Genomic DNA, 20697 nt, shown 5'->3' on the forward strand with positions numbered 1-20697 from the left:
TCTTGCTGTTGATGACACTGAATGAAAAAGGCTCAGTTCCGGTGCTCTCTACTGACCCTCCCCTCCTATTTCCTTTGTGCAATGTCCAGCGCACACTACACGAGTTGTCGGCCATTGTCGGCCCATTTTCAAAACCTGAGACACATTAGCCAACAAAAATCCTAGGTATAATGGTTCTATCGGGTTCGATCGTGCCGTGTGGTGTCCAGCCACATGGGCACAAGATAATGGCTACAAGTCCAGTTAACTAATTTTAAGATCAGGCATTAATCAATGCTTTACTAGAATCTACCTGTGATGCATGTGGCTAGAGTCAGCGTAAAGTTCTGACTGAATGAAAATCATTGTAACCTATTTATGTCACATTAGCGAAGAACAGCTGAAAACTTACAGGGTTTATCAACTGCGGTAGCAATTTGGCTCCGACTCCTCTCCTTGTCATTTCTACATTCTGTGCACGAAATGCTGAATAAATATTAATGTTGTTCCCACAAATCATCTCCGATGTCCACTGGACTTCGGGTTGCGCCGTGTCAGCTGTTTGGGATTCCCCTCCGTAATTTCCCCTCAGAAAGCAGGAGGAGAATCTGGCTTTCTGATTGGCTACCTGTCACGTTCAGCGTTAAGCTCCCAGTCGGGGAAAACCCCTGATTTAGATCGGAGCGGCCACGACGATCTACCGTAACACACCACACACTGGACGATGATCGCTTACGAAATCACCAGCGTAAGGGCAAAATGGGGGCAAAAAATCGTGTAGTGTGAACTATTGCATTAGGTAGTCGGATGTGCCCGCCTTCTCTATTTAAATCTAGTGATTACTGAAAGGCAATATAGTATACAGACTTCATAATCTGTACTCGTTTGGTTGAATGCAGTATTTATTTCCACTTCGGCTTTATGTTGTTCAGTTTTTATTTAAGTTTTTTGTTAATGGAGACTGAGAATCAATTTTATTTTTGTTTTTGATTGTTTTGTTTGCCTAGGTGAGCCCCATGTGGGGAAAAGGAGGGCAGACTATATGGGTCCCATATGGGTTTGTCCGCGGGTTCCACGATGACCCCACATGGGTTTGCCCATGTAGGGCCACAGCCTACATGGGCCCTACATGGGCAAACCCATGTGGGGCCATCGTGGAACCCGCGGACAAACCCATATGGGACCCATATATCAGCCCTCCTTTCCCCCACATGGGTCCCACCCAGGCATGTTGGCTGGGTAGTTTATCAGTTCCAGTATTATGTGTTCTTTTGAAAATAGTGTTTCTATCTATGGCAGGAAATCACATGCATTCTTCAATATTATCGTTTATCGCAATAATTTTTTTAGACAATTAATCGCTCAGCAAAATTTGTTATCGTGACAGGCCTAAGCTCAGGTTTTTTGTCAAGCTCACAACCTCCCCAGTGTTTAAGTTCCTCATTGTGTATCACTACTTGCCAGTTTGTCTCATCACTTTCCTCATTTCTCCCTGGTTTGCCTGAGATCTCCCCATGTCTCCAGTTTGGATTTTTCTGTTCCTTAGACTTTTACATTTTTGTAGTGATGGTGAGATGAAGCTTCATAAAGCACTGAAGCATTCCACCCAGTTCTACTCATGATCTGAGGTGGCAGTTCATTTGCTGTACTGCTACACCAAGTGGACAACATACCGGTGTGTATAATATGCAATGTGAAAACAACATAAAGCCTGGAATTGAATAAACAAGTACAATAATGTTTGTGATTCTCATACATACATTTTGATTATAATCTTAGTTTGTTTATATGAAACAATCTAACCAAGCTCACTATGCAAAATTACATTATTACTTGAATAAAAACTAACTGTGCTCAGGGTTTCTCTGTTTTGAACCGATTCCTCTGCTACGGAAAATACTTGCACCACTGATCGCAGATGAAGCAAGAAACACACCAGCAGGTTTATAGAAGTTGGGATAAAACATTTTGTCACTTCATAATATTCCAGTGAATGTATGTTGTCTCATCTTTGTATTCTCAAATGTCTTGGCTGAGGTTGGCTCACCTGGTTAATATCGGTGTCTTTCTGTAGAGTTCTATAAAGCCACAGCACAGGTGAGGTTTTGTTATATACAGTAATTAAAGTTCATATGGACACCACACTTATCCTTTTAACCCTTGTGCGTGCAAGGACTGAGGCACACATACGAGGACTGAGGCAAATTATACAAATGATAAGGGCGAGGGATTGGTTTTTGTAAACACAAGGGTTAAAACATTAGAAATTGGACTGGTGACCTTTCCAGGGGTTAGGGTAACCCCCCATCTCATCCGTTGACCACTGGAGATAGGCACTAGCACCCCTGGTGACCCCAATGGGATAAGCATGTATGAGAATGGATGGATGGAAAATAAATCAAATGATGGCCAACACAGAGACAGGACAACCAACCATGCACACACCTATACCTAAGGAGAATTTAGAGAGACTGATTAATCTAACAGTCATGTTTTTGGACTGGGGGACGAAGCCGGAGTACCCAGAGAGAACCCATGCATGCACAGGGAGAACATGCACACTGCATGCAGAAAGTCAACAATGAGGCAACATACACACTGACACATATACGTTTTGTGGACTTCCTGGTTATAAATTATTCCTGTAATGCAGTCCTGAAGTAACAAATGCATACATTAGTTTTGCAGCGTCACTCCTGGACAGAATATTTCTAATTTTGGCAATATGCAATTTAAATGACATATTCTGGCCAAAAATAACACAGAGGTTCTTTACTTATCAGAGTTGGTCTCTGATAAATAATACCATCCAGATCAAGTGATTGACTAAGCAGTTTCTTTTTTACAGGTTTTGGTCCATAGATGACAACTTCTGTCTTGTTAGAATTCAAAAGAAGAAAGTTTAGTGTCATCAGAGGGTTTATGTCTTCAAATTATGTTTGTAATAAATCTGAATAAATCTTTTTTTTCCTTACAGCTCTTGTAAAGTTACTGCCTATTGAAGTGCAGCAGTAGAAGCACTGACATGCTGCGGCCTAATTAAAGCAGACTTTCTGACTCCAAGAATTCCTTTGAGTCTGAACATGTTAGCTTCGCTCTTTCTTTTTTTCTCCTTAGGTTTGCATTTAGCTTTTAGTTTCCTTTGACTTATTTAACTTTACTTTGCACAACATCTTTGGTGGGAGGTGAGATGGGATGCGGGAGAAACTTCCCTTGCACCACCATCACCACATTCATAACCTAGAACAAGTGTGTGCTTGACTGCATATTTGTGGAGGTGGGCATGTTTGCATTGGCTAACACAAATATTTCAGCTTTTGTACAGTGGGCGATACACCACCCCTGACAATTACATCACCCCTGAATTTACATGAAATGGGCCCCTTGTAAAAGGTTTTGTTATAATGCAACAAGGTACTTAAATTTGTTGTTTCTTTTTCAAGAAATACTGGTTATCTACATAATGTAAGCATCACTTCCATTTAGGCCTCTTTATTTTACTGTTGTCAGCAAAAATAGAAATGTTGTAGGAACTAATTGATGTTTACTGTTCTCTAAAAAGGGGTCCAAGTAAACATACCTGTACTGCTAATAGACACTGCTGTGAAAAAGTGCTAACCCTAAAATCTATTTAAATATTAGATAACCTGAGTAACAGTTTAATGGTGACAACCTTGATCTTCTGATAATCCATGTGTGGTTTTCTGATTCTCACCTGTGTTTGTATTGATGGTAAATGATCTGTACTTGTATAGCACTTTACCTAGTCCAGAGGACCCCACAGTGCTTTACATTAGTCACTCACCCATTCACACACTGATGGTGGTGAGCTCCTGAAGAGTAGTCACAGCTTCCCTGTTGCACACTGACAGAGCCGATGCTGCCACTCAACAACGCCACCTTTTAGTTTGTGAGAAAGTGCAGTGGGAATTTCCCACGCTGTAACATTATGGCTCGTCCTTGCAGGAACTTGTTTTATCCCAGAGTGTGACGGAGGAGCCGTCACGAGCCGGGACTTAATGAGGAGTCCGTGTTGATATGCGCACACATACTCACAATCGCTAATTTACTTACTTCTGTTAAAGGTTAAACTGATGCGGCTCATCGTGGGTGCACACGCGGTGTTCCTGCTCCAGTTTGTATCCATCCTAACCCGTTTTCACTTCCAAACACTTTCCCAGTTTTTGTTTACAAGCAGAGTTATTTCCAGGTGTGGCGAATCAGGAGTCAGGTGATGACGTCATCGGAACATACCGAGTGTTCTCTATTAAATTGGTTATTGTACTTTTGATTACAAGTTCTATTAAATTGATTATTGTATTTTTGATTACAATTTTATTTATTTTCCTTATTATTATGATCTGTTTTGTATCCTTTAATAGTTCATTTGAGTTAGAAGTAATTGTTTTTTTTTTTGTTTGCTTGATTGGTCTTTCTGTGGGCGGAGCCTGTGGCTTTAAAAGCAGGGCTCTGCGCCACAGGGAGGCAGTCTGTGGCTAGACTCCTGCCATATCACAGTGAAGGTGATGGACTCTTACCTTGAAGGTACTGTTGTGTTGTCTGTTTTTAACCTGCCTGGACGTCCCTGTGTATATATTCTTCACCTGCCACGTTTTTGCTCACTTAAAGGACTGAATAAATGTCACTAAAGTGATCTCTGGCCTTGGGCAGTCATTTTTTTTGTCCAAGCATAAGAGAACCCCGTCACATATGGTGTCAGGAGTGGGATTATGACAAGCCGGAGAAGAGGAACTCGTCTGGTGAAGCAAAGATCTGGTCTGCGATCACAATCAAAGATGGAAGAACAGATGCCTGACAAAGCATGGGAAAGCATGCCAACGGCTGATGGATCAGATGAGGAAGGTGAATCAAAACCTGGCCCCAGTGGATTAAGTGTGTCTGGCAGTGAGTTTCTCACTTTGATGAAGGACTTTATGGCAGGTCAGCAAAAGCGAGAGAAAGGGCTGCTGAATGAGCTGCGGAATCTTAGGATGTCCCTGCAGCAACCACAGCAAGTACGACGTTCTCACCTTCAGTCAGGAGTTGGTGCAGAGCAAAGTGATGATGATGATGATGACGACAGTGATCAAAGCCATCAACCTCTCTCAGTAAGTTACACCACTGATCCAAAGATTCCCCCTTATCAATTAGGAGAAGATCTTGAAAATTATCTGCTGCGGTTTGAGCGCATTGCCAAGACATGGAGGTGGCTAGAGAGTGAATGGGCGTGCCGTCTCATTCCTCTCCTTTCTGGGAAGGCGCTGGAGGCCTATGCTGCCATGGATGAGGACCGTGCTCACTGCTACAAGGACTTGAAAACTGCTTTGTTAACAAAGTTTGACATTTCACCAGAGACTTACAGACAGAAATTCAGAGCAACAAGTATCCCTGCTGGTGAAACTCCTACTGAAACCTACCACCGCCTTAGAGGCCTCTACCGACGATGGATCCGTCCGGACCAGCATTCCAAGGAGGACATCGGGGAGCTTATCATCCAGGAACAACTTCTGAGTGTTCTGCCCTCTGATGTAAGGACCTGGGTGAAGGAACATGAACCTGAGGATGGTCTGACTGCGGCAAAGTTGGCTCTACAGTACATGAATGCACGGCGAGGAGGAGCAGCACGTTTCTCCAACCCTGCACCACGACCTGCTCAACCAGCTGGACATCAACATTATGCCAGAGAGCCAAGCCAGGAGGTCAAAGGTACCACCAGTTCCGTGAATCAACCATCTCATGGTAAGCCACTGATTTGCTATTATTGTCAGCAGCTGGGCCACAAGGCTTCAGTGTGCCCAATAAAGAAGACTAAGTTTACTGGTTCCTGCTATGCTCCTAGAACTGAAAATCAGGCTGGAGTCAAAAACTTTGAAACTAGAACTCATAAAACTGTGACTGTGAGTGGACACCAGGTGACTGCATTAATGGACAGTGGTAGTTCCACATCACTTATAAAAGAGACTCTTGTACCTGTTGGATGTGTGAACTATGAAAAGAAAACTGAGATTTTGTGTGTGCATGGAGATCGTCATGTTTATCCAAAAGCAGAAGTGACTGTCATTATTGATGATCAACCATATTTGCTAACTGTTGTTGTGGTGAAAAACCTACCTTTTGATGTCATTTTGGGTACAGATTTACCTGTGATGTTTCATCTTTTGGGAGAAGTGCAAACTGAGGGTGGCAAAGTTGGCAATGTTTCCTGTCCTGTGATTACCTGTTCTCAGGCCAAAGAACAAGTTGGGTCTTTGCCTGATTTTGATGGGAGTTTGTTTGAGGTTTCAAAGAGGTTTAGAAAATCCAGAAGGCAGAAAAAATTTGAGAAAAAGTTAATGCTGAGTGGAAATGTGTCTACAGATTTAACAGTAGATGACATGTGGAAAGTACCTGAAAATATTGCTATGCTACAGAAACAGGATGCGTCTTTACAACCTTTGTTTGACCGAGTGAGTGGAAAAGATGATGCTAAGTGGAGTGGAAGAGAAACTTTTGTGTTAAAAGATGGTGTATTGTATGCCTGTAATGATAAACAGCGGTTGGTAGTTCCAACTAGCTGTAGGGCACTTGTCATGCATTTAGCACACACTATTCCATGGGCAGGGCACTTGGGGCGTCACAAAACATTTATGCGTGTCAGCTCACGTTTTTACTGGCCGTCAATGTACAATGACGTTAATACCTTATGTGCTTCTTGTCCCACATGTCAGAAGACTCGTCCCGTTCGGAAGTCAGATCGGGCGCTCCTCCAGCCACTACCTGTCATCTCCACTCCTTTTCGTAAGGTTGCAATGGACATTGTTGGACCCCTAGTAAAGAGTGGGCGTGGTCATCAGTACATCCTGGTAGTATGTGACTATGCAACCAGATTTCCAGAAGCTTTTCCACTACATACCATTACTGCTCCAGCAATAGTTCGAGCTCTGGTCCAGCTGTTTTCAAGAGTTGGAGTCCCAGATCAGATTTTGACAGACCAGGGGACTAATTTCACCTCTAATCTCTTAAAACTCTTTCATAAACAGCTTGGGATCTCAGCCATCAGGACGACTCCTTACCATCCGCAGACTGATGGACTGGTCGAAAGGTTCAACCAGACGCTGAAAAGGATGCTACAGAAGTTTGTGAATGACACTGGCCGAGATTGGGACCGCTGGTTACCATTCCTTCTGTTCGCCTATCGTGAGGTGCCGCAAGCATCAACTGGGTTCTCCCCATTTGAACTCCTGTATGGTTGGGATGTTCAGGGACCACTGGACCTGCTGAGGAAAAGCTGGGATGCATCAGAGAACTCATCCAGTGCTAAAGGTGTAGTCCAGTATGTGCTGCAGATGAGAAGTCGGCTTGCTGAGTACCAAGAGGAGGCTGAAAAGAACCTACTACAGGCCCAGCAGAAGCAAAAGAGGTGGTATGACCAGCAGGCATGGCAAAGGGTCTTAAGTCCTGGACAGAAGGTGTTGCTTCTTCTGCCATCATCCACCAGCAAGCTTTTGGCAAAGTGGCAAGGGCCCTATACCATCAGCCGGCAGCTAGGACCTACCACCTATGAAGTCTACCATCTGGAAAAAAAGAAAGCTACACAGGCATACCATGTGAACTTGTTAAAGGAGTGGAAAGAACCATCATATCCAGCTCCAGAAACATCATGCCTGTTGAGGCCAGTGGAGGAGGAAGAAGAGGTTCCTGGCATTGAAGTGATGGCTGAACAGTCAACCCCCAATCTCAGTCATTTGACTTCACACCAAGCCTCAGAACTTCAGCAGATCTTCCAGAGACTGTCTCCTCTCTTTTCTCCTAATCCAGGCTGGACAACTCTGATTGAGCATGCAATTCGACTGAAAGAGAAGCAGCCAATTCGTCAACGCCCGTACAGAGTGCCACAACAGTTGGTGGGGCAGCTGCGAGATGAAGTCAAGACCATGCTAACATCAGGTATTATTGAACCTTCAAACTCAGAGTGGTGCAGCCCAGTAGTCATCGTGTGTAAGAAAGATGGCTCACTGCGGATTTGCATTGATTTCAGAAAGCTTAATGCAGTTTCAGAGTTTGATGCCTATCCCATGCCCAGGGTGGATGAGCTGCTGGAAAGGCAAAAGACCTTACCTCCATGCCCGTTGTGTGAAATGCAGATGGTGAATAAAAGAAACAACTGGTGCCAACTTGAGTAGCTCCTTGTCGTTCATTACCACACCAAGAGAAGCCACCAGATCCACATAGGCCACACAGGCACCAAGATGGGGGGCAACAAGTATGCCCACTCCTGCCCAGTGCCTCTCACTATGGGCAACTCCAGAGTGGAAGTATGTCCATCCCTCTCAAGGAGACTGTTTCCAGAGCCATGTGTTGAAGTGAGGCCGACTAGCTGAAATCTCTCAACCTGACACACAAGCTCAGGCTCCTTTCTGTGATGGACCGAGCAGTCAAAGGAGAACCAGGCACAGGTTTAAATTCAAGAAGAATTGGTTTTTATTTCACCCAAAACAGAAATTTGGTTGGGCCCATAAGAGGTCAAAGTAACAGCATGGTGGTGTCAACTCTAACCAACTCAAACAAACAGACCTATCTAAATGAGACAAAACTTTTAAGTACTGGCTGGTCAGGCCAGATAGACACAAAGGGGAGAACACACAAAAACCTAACTGAAACTAACATAAGAAACTCCCATTCCCCCAAACTCCCTTAATGCTGAGTCTGGTATGGACCAATTTGCAGTCTCCACAGACTTGCTGGTCCATGTATTTTTAGGCAGTTCGTTTTTTCGTTTGAAATAGAAAATAAAAAAACGAAAATAAACTCGTTTTTTAGTGTTTAGTTTTCCGTTTAGAAAACCAAAATCGGAAATCGGATTTTTGGCTCATTATCCAATTTCCCATTTAGTGCACAAAACGAAAATGGAAAAAATGGATAACGAGCTGGTCCATGTATTTTCAGGCAGTTCGTTTTTTTGTTTGAAATGAAAAATGAAAATTAGTTTTTTCGTTTTTCCATTTATGAAACCAAAATCGGATTTGTGGCTCGGTCCGGAGCCAAAAATCCGATTTCCAATTTTGGTTTCATGGGTAAAAGCCCGATCACCAGGCACTCACCATCGTGCCCCACCTCCAGGCCTGGCTCCAGGGTGGGGCCCCGTTGACCCCCAGTCGAGATTGTTAGATTGGATCTAACAATCTTGCTCATCATAAGGGGTCTTCAGGCTGCGCTTTGTCTGGTTCTTCACCTAGAACCTGTATGCCTTTTAGTTACCCTACTAGGGGCATGAAGCCCCCAACAGCATAGCTCCTAGGATCACTGGGACACTCAAATCCCTCCACCATGATAAGATTGGCAGCCCATGGGACGCTACCACCTTATCACATTTACCCCCAATTTCACTTGCACAGCTTTGCTAGATTTCTCTGCCACATTGCAGACTGGTTCATACCATGAAGACAGTTTTATTGCACATTAAATTGGTCTCTATAATCTTTAAGAAGATTTCTTGATCATTTTTCTTTTTTAATCCAGGCTTCTGAAATTTGGTGACCTGTTGCCTGCATGGAGAACTGTTCACTGCATTGTATTCAGATGTTATTAAAAAAGTAATATCTCACACACACATCCGTTCTGATTCATTATGTCAGCACAACCTCCATTCAAGTGACAGTGCAGGGATGAAAAATACATATTGTTACATCATGCTGTATACTTCTGCATTTAAAGCATGGTGGTGAACGACTGAGGTGTCCTTTCAAGGCAAAACACATCATTGTTTTCCCAACAATCCACAGTCTGAACCAGGAAGTCATACCCAGGACATAAATACAATGATCAGCACGGCTGTGGCATGGTGACAACAGAATCATGGCTCCATACAGCAGTGGGAAAATGTTCTTGTGTGCCATCAGGAGCTCTGAGCGCACACAAGTCTGCAAACACAGTGCAGACAAAGAGGGAGAAATAACCACATGCTACTGAAGGGTAGCATTTATCATCAATGACAGTTTTCAGTTGTCTGCATTTATGCAGGTGTTTATAAACTGCACAAACTAACAAGAAGCCAGCATATTTGAATTGCAAAAGAAACTCAAACCATGAATCAGAACAAGAAACTATGTGGAATTTCTCTTTGCTAAACCTGGCTCCTGAAGGAAGGATGTTCTGAGATTCAGAAATCCATAAAGCACAGAAGCTGTTTCCTGTTACACATGGCCAAAGTGGATATTTGCTCTGTGACCCAATAGACGCAGGGCACACCTCCTCAGTCCACCATCAAAGACTAATGGATGAGGGGACAGTTCAACTATTGGAGTGGGGTCTTTTACTTTTGAAGCTTTCATGTCATTCCAAGCATCACCAGGTGAAAAACAAAAGCCAAGCAGCACCCAGGCCGACCTGCCATTGCTCTCTCTCTCTTCTAGACTGAGTAAACTATTGTGTTCACTGTCAACACATTCCCGGACTGGAACTTGGTTCATTTGTCTCTTTTTCAGTAAGAGGTGGAAGAACCACTTTCTGATGCATATTTGTTGAAGAAGTCCTAATCTGATTTCTTTACAACTTTGAGTGATGCACACTCATTGAAACTTAATGCTGATTGTGTTTATGTGTGCTTAAAGGGCCGTGTTATATGTTTTCCAGTGTGCCATTTTATAGTATAATCAAGTAACTATGTTACCTTTAGTTGTCATAAAAATGCAATACATATCAAATGTGACTTAAAATAAATTTTACTTCCTGATTTAACGCCTTAAAATTTGGCCTGTGTCTTTAAAAATTCCTATTTTCTGAAACTCTGCCCTCATCACAACCGCGCCCCTATAACATTTATATCACTACTGTACCAATAATTTGGACTGCAGAATAAAGCCAAACATGCCACAATTAAATAAATCAAGATGTTCCAAAAGCAGGACAGGCTGGCATAACAGAGGATTTACCGATGGACCACTCCATTAGTGGGCACTTGGACTGTCCATGCAGCTCCAGCACAGCTCCATGCCAAAACATGCAGCATGCAGCACCGTCTTGTTTTGCGTTGCCACGATGCCTCAAAATGTGTCATATCAAATGCCTTCTCTGCCTAGCTTCTGCTGCTGGAGTCAGGGAGATTTCAGTAGCAGCTGCAGAGGAAACCTGTAAACACATTAACCAGCGCCCCCGGCTGACAATGAACAGTGACAATCAGAAAAAAAGTTCACTCCATGAAGCTCATGCAACCAAAACAGCCTCTGTATCGCTTTTTGCAAACAGTCAGGAAACAAAAGCGTGGTCCGAAGGTCTGTCCCTGTTAGTGCCTTGTAAATTAAATCTTCCTATTGGTCTCCCATCCAGCAGAGAGATGCGCAGCGGCCCAAGATAATGCAGGGTATTAGGCAGAATCTGATATGGGCCCCCCTTCCTTCAAAAATCATCAGCATTGCTAACAGTGTTTAAAAATAGATTTAGTGAAATCTGCGAGAGGGGGCCCAGATTAATTGGCAATAAATCGCTGATTAATGGCTATTGTTGTGATGTATTTGTGAACAAACTGAGCTCAAACACATATTATAGATAGCACCATATTGTAGTCATGGTAACATTAAGCTATCAAGATGATTTTGTGCACTTTTTCAAAGTCAACTTCCCAATTAAATCCTAAATGTTTTAATTTATATCTGCTGAAAGTATTAAATACATTTTAAAAACAATGTCATTCTCAAACAAATTCTAGATCTCTGAGGTGCTAACATAAAAAATTATGTAGTTAATCCCGCTGAGCTTTTTTGATCTTTAAAGCAGTCTGCAGCCAAGTTATGGAGGTTAATCAGTCAGATATTAGGGCTTATTTAATAAAACACCAGCAAATTTGCTTATTTCATAACCAGCGACCTTCTCTCCTCTGGTCTGTTTAAAAACTGTCTCAGATCTATACAGCCTCCAGTACTCTTATGAGCAGAAGCAGCAACTTTATGCCATTGGGTAAAACAGACTGAATTTGCTTTGCATTGTCCCCACATCATGATGATGATAGTAGTATGACCCAATTAAATATTAGACTATAGATTAATATGGGTACATTGTACGGTGTTTCAAGATTTTGTGTTATGTGCCCCTTTTTAACTTTGAGCCCCTGACTGCAACCAAGATTTTATGTAACCAAACAAAGTAATGGAGAATTGAAAGGTTGAATAACAAGACTTTAATACATTTTGTAAGTAAAAGCCTGGAAAGCCTATATTTGCTTTCAGATCCTTTCACTCCGATACCTCTTGATAAAACCTAGTGTACTTCACTAGAGTAAGAAGTCATCTAATTGGTAAACATTCAATCTGTGTATACATGCAGCTGTTTAATGAAGACCTCAAAGGTTGTTGGAGAGCATTAGACAACAAGCATCATCATGAAGAACAAGGAACACAGCAGATAGGTCAGAGAAAATCACATCTAAAAATACAATAGGGCAGAAAAGGTAATGGTCATTTCCACCCTAAAATATGATGGCGTTGTGATTATGCTGCAAGAAGAATATTTGGAAGTGACAGAATCAGAGAACCAGGTCAGAGTTGATGAAAAGATGAATGAAGCTAAATCCATAACACTCCTGAAAGAAAGCCTGCTAAAAGCTGCAGAAGAATCGAGACAAGTGGAAGTTCTCCTTAGAGCAAAACAGTCCTAAGCATACAGCCAAAGGTACAATTATATTCATAAAAATATTTAAATCATGCATCATATTCCCTCCAATTTCTTATATAGTACTTTGTGTTGATTTACCACAAAAACTCCTATAAAATGCACTTCTGTTTGTTGCAGTTTGACCAAACTTTAAAAATTGAAGCTCAAAGGGTACAAATGTTTTTTGAAAGCAATAAAAACATGAAAACCTATGCATCCAGAATAAAGCTTGACTGTTGTAAAGGGCTGACATGACATTGACACAGAGCTGAACTGAAAAGGAAACGAGAAAAGAGTGAGGAAGGCAATCTAAAAGGAATGCCACTGGAATCCCCGGGAATCTCCCCACACTCCCTCCACCCCCCCACCCATCACTGTTCCTAAATCCATAAGACGTTTTAACATGCTCCACAATGGACAAGTGGAGCTATTCTGTGACCATAATGCAAGGAAACGCTACCTCAGTGCAAAAAATGTCAGGACTACAGAGGCCCCCAGCCCTGAAAACAATCGGCTAGGAAGTTGAGGCAGGTGCCAACCTCCTGTGAAAATATCCTAATGCAACATAAGAGGGAAGGACTGGGTGTGTCTGTCGACAGCAGCACCAGGGCAATTAAACCATAAAGTCCCAACTGCCCTGCACCACAAATCACTGCACAGCTGCAACAGAGATGCTGACAGGCAAAACACACATGCCATTGGACAAATACCCTGGGCAAAACTAGAAATTTAGTCCCAAACCATATGGACACATGCTGGTTGCTTTGTGATAAGGAAGTTGAAATGCAGATTCAGGAACTGACATAACTTACCTGCGCTACAGTTGTGTGAAAAAAAATATTGAATTTGCTCTGTGACCACCAGACCGGGTGTGCCTGGTAGCACAGCATTTTATACATTGACAATCATGGGGGGATGGTTTTATTCCAGGACATGAAAGTAAAACCTCAAACTCAACTCGAATTAAGTTGGGATGTTGTGTAAAACAATAAAAACAGTACAATGTTTTGCAAATCCTTTTCAACCATTCAATTGAATTCATTACAAAGACAAGATATCAAATTTTTAAACAAATAAACTTAGATCTTTTGCAGATATGCACTACTAAGGTAGGGATCTGCTACTCTGCTCCTCACAGCAGGGTAACCAGAAGCTGTCAACAACACCACCTTGGGAATTGCACCCAAGGAATTCAACTGCCAGTAGGCTCGAGGTTCGTGACCAAGGAGAACAAGACTTTTCCAAAAGAAATTACTTACATTTTATTGTTTCATGTAAAAGACAATCAACATAAGGAACACAATAGGAGGGGAGTGTACAGTACTGAAACAAAACAGTGAAACAAAACAGCAGGGTCTCCAGTGAGCTGCAGCAATGTCAGAGCTGGAATTAGAAGAAAAGGTTAGTAGGTGATTTACAGAAGATGGAAGCCAGAGGAAACCATTGTCACCTACCAGAGCTGGATGACTTCACCTCAAACCAGAGGATCCTTTCCAGCCCATAGCAGGAGGATCAGCTTTCCAATATATTCTATATATGAATAATTGTTATTTTTGGTGTTATGGAGCTGTATGGGTGCAATAAAACAATACATACCCGTTTTATGTGAAAACTGCACTGGGGAGGGTGAATTACAGCCACACCCCAGTACCAAGCAGCAGACTTCCAGTGGTTTCTAAATTTAAACAATTCAAATCAAACTCTGAACTTGTAGGTCTTATGCAGAAGGAGAAACATTACTTACTGATGTTAAAGCTTAAGACCTGCATTCCTTCCAAGCGACCTTCCCAACAGCGTGTGACCAAATGCCAGCATAAGCAAACTGGTGAGATAGTCTCCCTTTATACTCTCCAACAATCATGAGGTGATTAGGGGCCCAGGTGTTCTGAATATTGGGGCAGGCTTCTTCCTGCTACACACTAATTTGGATTATAATGCCTGAAACATGTTCAAACATGTGAAACAGGGCTATGTTTGCCACTGTTACATCACTTTTTTCCACTCAAGCATTTGGGACTTGATGAAGTTAATTGCTGAAGTTATATAGATGGAATTCTTTTAGTTGCTCAGTAGTTCAGGGTCTCCATTGCTGCATTTTACACTTTATAATGCTCCACACATTTTCAATTGGAGATAGATCTGGTCTTCAGTTCTGCTAATAACGCAGAAGCCACTTTTACTACAAAGCCACACAGTTGTCCCACTGGAATAAAGCAGGGATACTTTTGAAAAAGGTCTATGATGACTTATTGGTATTGTCATCAATAAGTGCTCCCTGGACACTTTCATGTCTCTCCTCAGAACTCACCTGTTTGGACTAGAATACCTCACTTGACCATACCAACATCACACCACAAACACTGATTTGTATTATGTTCTTCTCCTTGTAGCAACTTTATATCTTTGTACACAATGTCTTTATTTACATTGCTTTTATTTAAGGAACTGTAAGGTTTGAGGACAAACCTACCAAAATCTATCAGGCTTAAAAATGACCAGGGCAGCAAAAGAAATGCACACCAAAAAAGAAAAATCAAATAGAATTTAAAAGCTACAGAGCTTTTAATATATATATATATATATATATATATATATATATATATATATATATATATATATATGTGCGAGAGTGCGTGCATGTAGCATTTAAATAACTAGTTGTACCATTTCTAAGTGTCAGGTGGAGACAACATTTGCATTTCTAATCAAATTTGTTTTCTGACAGCAGATTCATTAATGTTACTGGGTTGTTTTTGTTCCACCTCTTAATATTTACACAGGACAAACATGACAGGTTGAGGTTAAATATAAGCACATTTTGCTGTATCTGGGATGTCACTTTGACTGGCGGAGGCTCTGCATTCAGTCAGGAGGCGAGGCGAGGCGAGGCAACAGAATGTAGTCAAGGTGAGTTTATTTGGGAGCTCCAGGTCACCATTACACCAACACCCTTCACACAGTGAAACAAAGCAGCTGAAATTTATACCTGAGGCAATTTCCTCTTACACCAGGTAAAGGGGTGATCAAAAAAAAGACAAACAAGAAACAAACACTACTTATACAAACCTAGCAAACAATAGATGATCCAACAAGTATTTACATGTATGCAAATTATTAAAACTAAACTAATCTAAGGCCAATCAAAAGTAAATGTAACTAAATATAAATCCTCAGAATATTACCCCTCTAAATGGAAGATGGTATGCTCTAGGAGCATTCGTCTCCCTTTCTGCTCCACCTTGCTGAGACATACCCAGAAAGGCAAGTACTCAAACAATTAACTCAAATTGAACCAATCCAAATCAGAAACAAACTGACATTTTCCCCTCCATTCTCTGAACAGGAAAGATGGCCAGTCTCCCTACCCAAAAAGAATGTTCACCAAATGTCACAATGTAACTGAAATAAAGACGTGATACAAAACACATTTGGACTGTAAATAAATAACATAATATCAATAATCAATATGAGATGGAACCCCTGGACTCCATCACATGGGATAAAAAGTATGTGGATAAAATGATGACTAGAATGACTTCACTGAGAAGCTATAAGACTGAAATTGTCATGTTTGAATCTAATCTTCTGACCCACATGCAGATCACAAACGGAGAACTCAGATAAACATAGATTTATTTCTTTCCAACACAATAATAAAATGATGCACAGGTCCAAGGGTAGCAACCAGGAACTAGTTGGTGAATTTCAAGGAGGATTCAAGATTTTTTTTGTGTGTGTAAATAACTTATGAGATGAAGCTGAATTAGGTTCCAGCTTGAGTTCAGCAGTCTGATAACTGAAGGGAAGGCATTGTTCCTCAGTCTGGTGGTCCACAGCCTCCTGCCTGCGAAAAGCAGCTGGAACAGTCTGTGTGCAGGATGGGTGGAGTCCTTCATGATGAAAAGCGCCCTCCTTCTAATGAGTAATGGGTGGTAGCAACCAGGCACGTGCAGGGGGGGCTAAGAGGGCTTGAGCACCTGCCCCTTTTGCTCCTTGCCCCCAAGTGCCCTTTCGGTCACATTTTTTTTTTTTATTGGTATTATTATTTCCTAAGCCCTCTTCTGACACGTACTAAAATTATTTGTTTTTTTGTTGGGCTTTTTTTGTACAACATAAGTCCTCTGGTCACCTTGTTACCTTTGACCTTTTGCCCATGACGCATGACACAATTGCCTCTCGCACAGTGAGATAGGGCGGCTAACTGGAGCTCAACGTAGTGAACGTTCCACATTACAGAACAGTTTTTTGTGAATTAAAAAAAAATAAATTTTGGTGAATAAAGTGGAGTAGACTTGCTACTTCTCAGATGATGGAAATCGTTTCTGCTTCAGCACGGAGTAGCTGAAGCTACTCCGTGAGAGGTAATCAAATACAACAGACACTGACAGGCCTCTGGGTCTGCCTTTCTCTGAAGAACTACTGAGTGGGAGGAGACAGCCAGGTGAGGAAAAACTGTTCTTATCTATCGATTCAGTATTTTTATCATACAGACATTAGGCTGCTGTTGTTGTGCTATTAGCTAGCTGCTAGCTAATGACTTTGCTAGCAAAGCAAGATAACTGAAAAGCTTCTTACCTGTATCTTATTTGACACTACAATTTCGTGACAAAGAGTCCTTTACAGTGAGTTAGGAATGTAGAAGTTTGGAATCAAGTGTATAAGTTGCACATGATTTCTCTATCATGTGCAACTTATACACAAAAATGGAGGAATCATGCGTATAAGATGAATCACAGCTGATTTAACCCTTGTGTTAAGAAATGGGGTCCAACCGACCCCACACCTGTAAAACCTGTATCATTTGCAGCAGTCCTCTACGTTTTCCTCAGTCCTGGCACGCACAAGGGTTAAGGAAATCAGCTATGATTTCCTTAAATCACAGCTGAACGCTCTGCGGTTCAAACAAGCATTTGCACTTGGATCTCTTTTCTTTTTTTTTCTTTAAAATGTATTATTTTTATTTATTTATTGTGAGGTAACCTTGGGTACCTTGAAAGCAACTTTGAAATAAAATATAAAAGAATTACTATGATAAGCACTTTTAATGCTACAAGCAAGGACCGCTGCCATAGTTATTGCTTCATGTGAGGTATTTATGCTAATTTACATATGTAGGAATATTTAAGGGTGGCAACATGGCGGATCAGCAGCTGCCCTCTATTGGGATTTATGAAGGGAAATATACACACGCAGGGCTTTACACATCTGAATTCTTTTGTGCGCCGCACTTTTCTTAATTTCTCCATGTGCCAATTTTTTTACTGTGAAAGCAGCAAACTCTTTTATACATGAGACCCTTGATCTTTTCAGATGTGACCTGTGTCTTGATATGTGCAAGCAGGAAGACAAACAACAATAATAATCAGGCACATGCCGAGGGGAGGGCTAGTGGGGCTTGAGCACCTCCCCCTTTTTGCTCCTTGCCCCTAAGTGCCCTTTTGGTCAAATTTTTTATTTGGTATTATTTCCTAAGCCCGCTTCTGACACATAATAACATGTAATAAAATTATTAGTTTTTTTGTTGGTTTTTTTTTTGTACAACATAATGAACCCTCTGGTCACTTTGTTACCTTTGACCTTTTGCCCGTGATGCATGACGCAATTGCCTCTCGCGCAGTGAAATAAGGCGGCTAACTGCGGAGCTCAATGTAGCAAACATTCCAGATTACAGAATAGTTTTTGGTGAATTTAAAAAAAAAAAAAAAAAAAAAAAAAACGTTTTTGGTGAATAAAGTGGAGTAGACTTGCTACTTGTCAGATGACGGAAAACGTTGAACATATCGTTTCTGCTTCAGCACGGAGTAGCGGTTTAAGCAGAGATGTAATGAAATACAACAGACACTGACAGGCCTCTGCCAGGGCCGTGCAGAGACCACTAAAGGGGCAGGTGCTGAAAAAAAAAGAGGGCACATCTAACCGCATTCTAGGACAGAATATTAACAAAGCCACAAAGCTCTCAGAGTTTAATAAACAATAAGTGACAAAATTGTGAGATATACAATCAAAGCTAAGGAAAATCTCTATACAGTGCATACAACTATGCATATGTAAGATATTTTATTAGTAATTTCTTTCTGCAGGTCTATTTTGTTATAGGAACGTATTGCAATATTCAAATCCGCAATTTACCAAGATATGTAAATCAGAGAGACCACCAGACATATTGTCTTTACAGAATTACACTATTAAAAATATAAACAAGGGCACAATGTAACCTTTTAGTGTACTGTATAAAAAAGAGCTGCCTGTTTGCTACACTTGCAGTGGAAATGAAGATTGTCCATTCAGGAAAGCAGAGCTGCATCAAACTTTAATGTGGAACTGCAGAAAACAAAAACAAAAGCAAAATTTGAATTGTTAATGCATGTCACCATGAGAAAACCCTACTGAGTTTTGCTTAAAAAAAAACTTTTTTTTAAATTAAAATCACACATTTTTGTCTCATGAAGTGAAAAAATTATTTGCGAAACAAACTTATTTGCGCATGCCAGAAATCTTTTCTTGCTATCCTAAGTTTTTGTTTGTGACTCAAAGTTTTGCTTGTGATTCTCAAATGATGTCGTGGGCAGGGCCCAAAATTGCAACAAAAGATTTCTGATGTGTGCAAATAAGTTTGTTTGGAAAATAACTTTTTAAGTTCACAAGACAAAAATTAGTTATTTAACTTTTTTTTAAATAAAATAACTCATTTATCATTGTTTATTAAACTCTGAGAGCTGTGTGGCTTTGTTAATATTCTGTCCAAGAAAGTGGTTATATGTGCCCTTTTTTTTTCAACACGTGCCCCTTTAGTGGTCTCTGCACGGCCCTGGTAGCAACCAGTAACTCCAGGCAACAGAACACAGGAGGAGAGAGATGGTGAGTTCAATGTAATAGGAATCTAGCAAACTTCAGGAGAATAACAGTTCTTACTTGAGAAGAGTGTGGCTGAGGCTGGGGAGAGGTAAACTGTGGTCACCAAGGTGGGTGGTCCGTGAGTAGGGGCTGTGGGCTGAGGCTGAGGGCGGACAGGTAGTACAGATGTATGCGGCGGGGATGGAGGTATAGGGACTGCCAGCTGGTGTACAACAGAGATAGGTTGATGGCTGATGAATGGCTATGGTACTCGGATGACCGGTGAGTAATTGTCCACGGCGTCTCAAGAGAAGAGGGCACAGGTAGATCTAGAAACTCAGAACCAGATGGATGTCTTCACAAAGTCATCAAAGGAGTCCTGAGACAGAGGCACAACAAGGGTTACAAGGAGCTCAGGTGAGTATTCACAAGAGGCAATTTATGAAGGGATTTCGTGTACCAAAACTGGCTAACACTGATGTGTCGGCCGCTCCCTCCTTAAATACACCTCCTGATGAAGAATGCACTGCAGGTGCACAGTGCCAGCAGCCCAGACACGCCCTCCAGATGGAACCTGCCTCCAGGTGCCCTCTGGTGGAGAAGAAAAGGAACACACCAACCACCCGCACCCTGGTTCCCAACAGTACCTACCCCTCAATGACCGCCACCTGGCGGTCCAGAAGAAGAAGACGGGAGGGAGGAACGATAACCTGAAATGAGGGAGGGATCCAAGATGAATGAACAAGGAACCCACATTCATTCCTTCGGACCGTAGCCCTCCCAGTCGACAAGGTACTGCCAACCGCGACCTCGTCGACAGGAGTCCACGATCCGGTGGATGGAGTAAGCCGGATGGCCATCAATGTCCCGGGCGGGAGGAGAGGGCTCGGAAGGAGGGCACAAAGGACTGGACAACACACGTTTCAACTGGGAGACATGAAAGGTAGGATGTATACAGAGAGATGCTGGGAGGCGGAGACGGACTGCAGAAGGATTAACTAACTATCTTCTCGATCACATAGGGTCCAATAAAGCGTGGAGAGAGTTTTCTGGACATGGCCTTTAAAGAAATATTTTTGGTGGACAACCAAATCTTGTCACCTGGAGCATATGATGGAGCGGGTCTCCTCTTCCGATCTGCAAACGGCGGTTCTGATTGGCGGTTCGATTGAGAGCATCGACAGTGCGGTTCCAAATAGATTGAAAACGGCGAATGTGATGTTGAACAGAGGGGACTGAAATCTCCTTTTCATCCACAGG

At 41.9% G+C, this 20697-nt stretch overlaps 1 protein-coding gene across 1 annotated transcript; it reads left to right on the forward strand.

Moving 5' to 3' along the window:
• The first annotated feature begins 3974 nt into the window (after nucleotides 1-3974).
• On the forward strand, nucleotides 3975-20156 carry LOC148160083 (uncharacterized). Its single transcript, XM_088004599.1, has 4 exons — nucleotides 3975-6077; nucleotides 6999-8062; nucleotides 19747-19854; nucleotides 19970-20156. The coding sequence occupies exons 1-4, from the start codon at nucleotides 4710-4712 to the stop codon at nucleotides 20154-20156; spliced, it is 2727 nt and encodes a 908-aa protein (XP_087860725.1). The 5' UTR covers nucleotides 3975-4709.
• Nucleotides 20157-20697: the final 541 nt, after the last annotated feature.

The sequence above is a fragment of the Poecilia mexicana genome, unplaced genomic scaffold (assembly GCF_051168715.1).
Source record: "Poecilia mexicana isolate PSO_F unplaced genomic scaffold, ASM5116871v1 scaffold_3, whole genome shotgun sequence".
NCBI lineage: Eukaryota > Metazoa > Chordata > Actinopteri > Cyprinodontiformes > Poeciliidae > Poecilia > Poecilia mexicana.

What these genes read in the sequence shown, in the direction of transcription:
- LOC148160083 (XM_088004599.1), top strand. Translation starts at nt 4,710, where the DNA reads ATGACAAGCCGGAGAAGAGGAACTCGTCTGGTGAAGCAAAGATCTGGT. An exon ending in ATTTGCTAACTGTTGTTGTG is followed by an intron (nt 6,078 to 6,998) that starts GTGAAAAACCTA and finishes TTTCATAAACAG; the next exon opens with CTTGGGATCTCAGCCATCAG. An exon ending in GTGGATGAGCTGCTGGAAAG is followed by an intron (nt 8,063 to 19,746) that starts GCAAAAGACCTT and finishes CGGCGTCTCAAG; the next exon opens with AGAAGAGGGCACAGGTAGAT.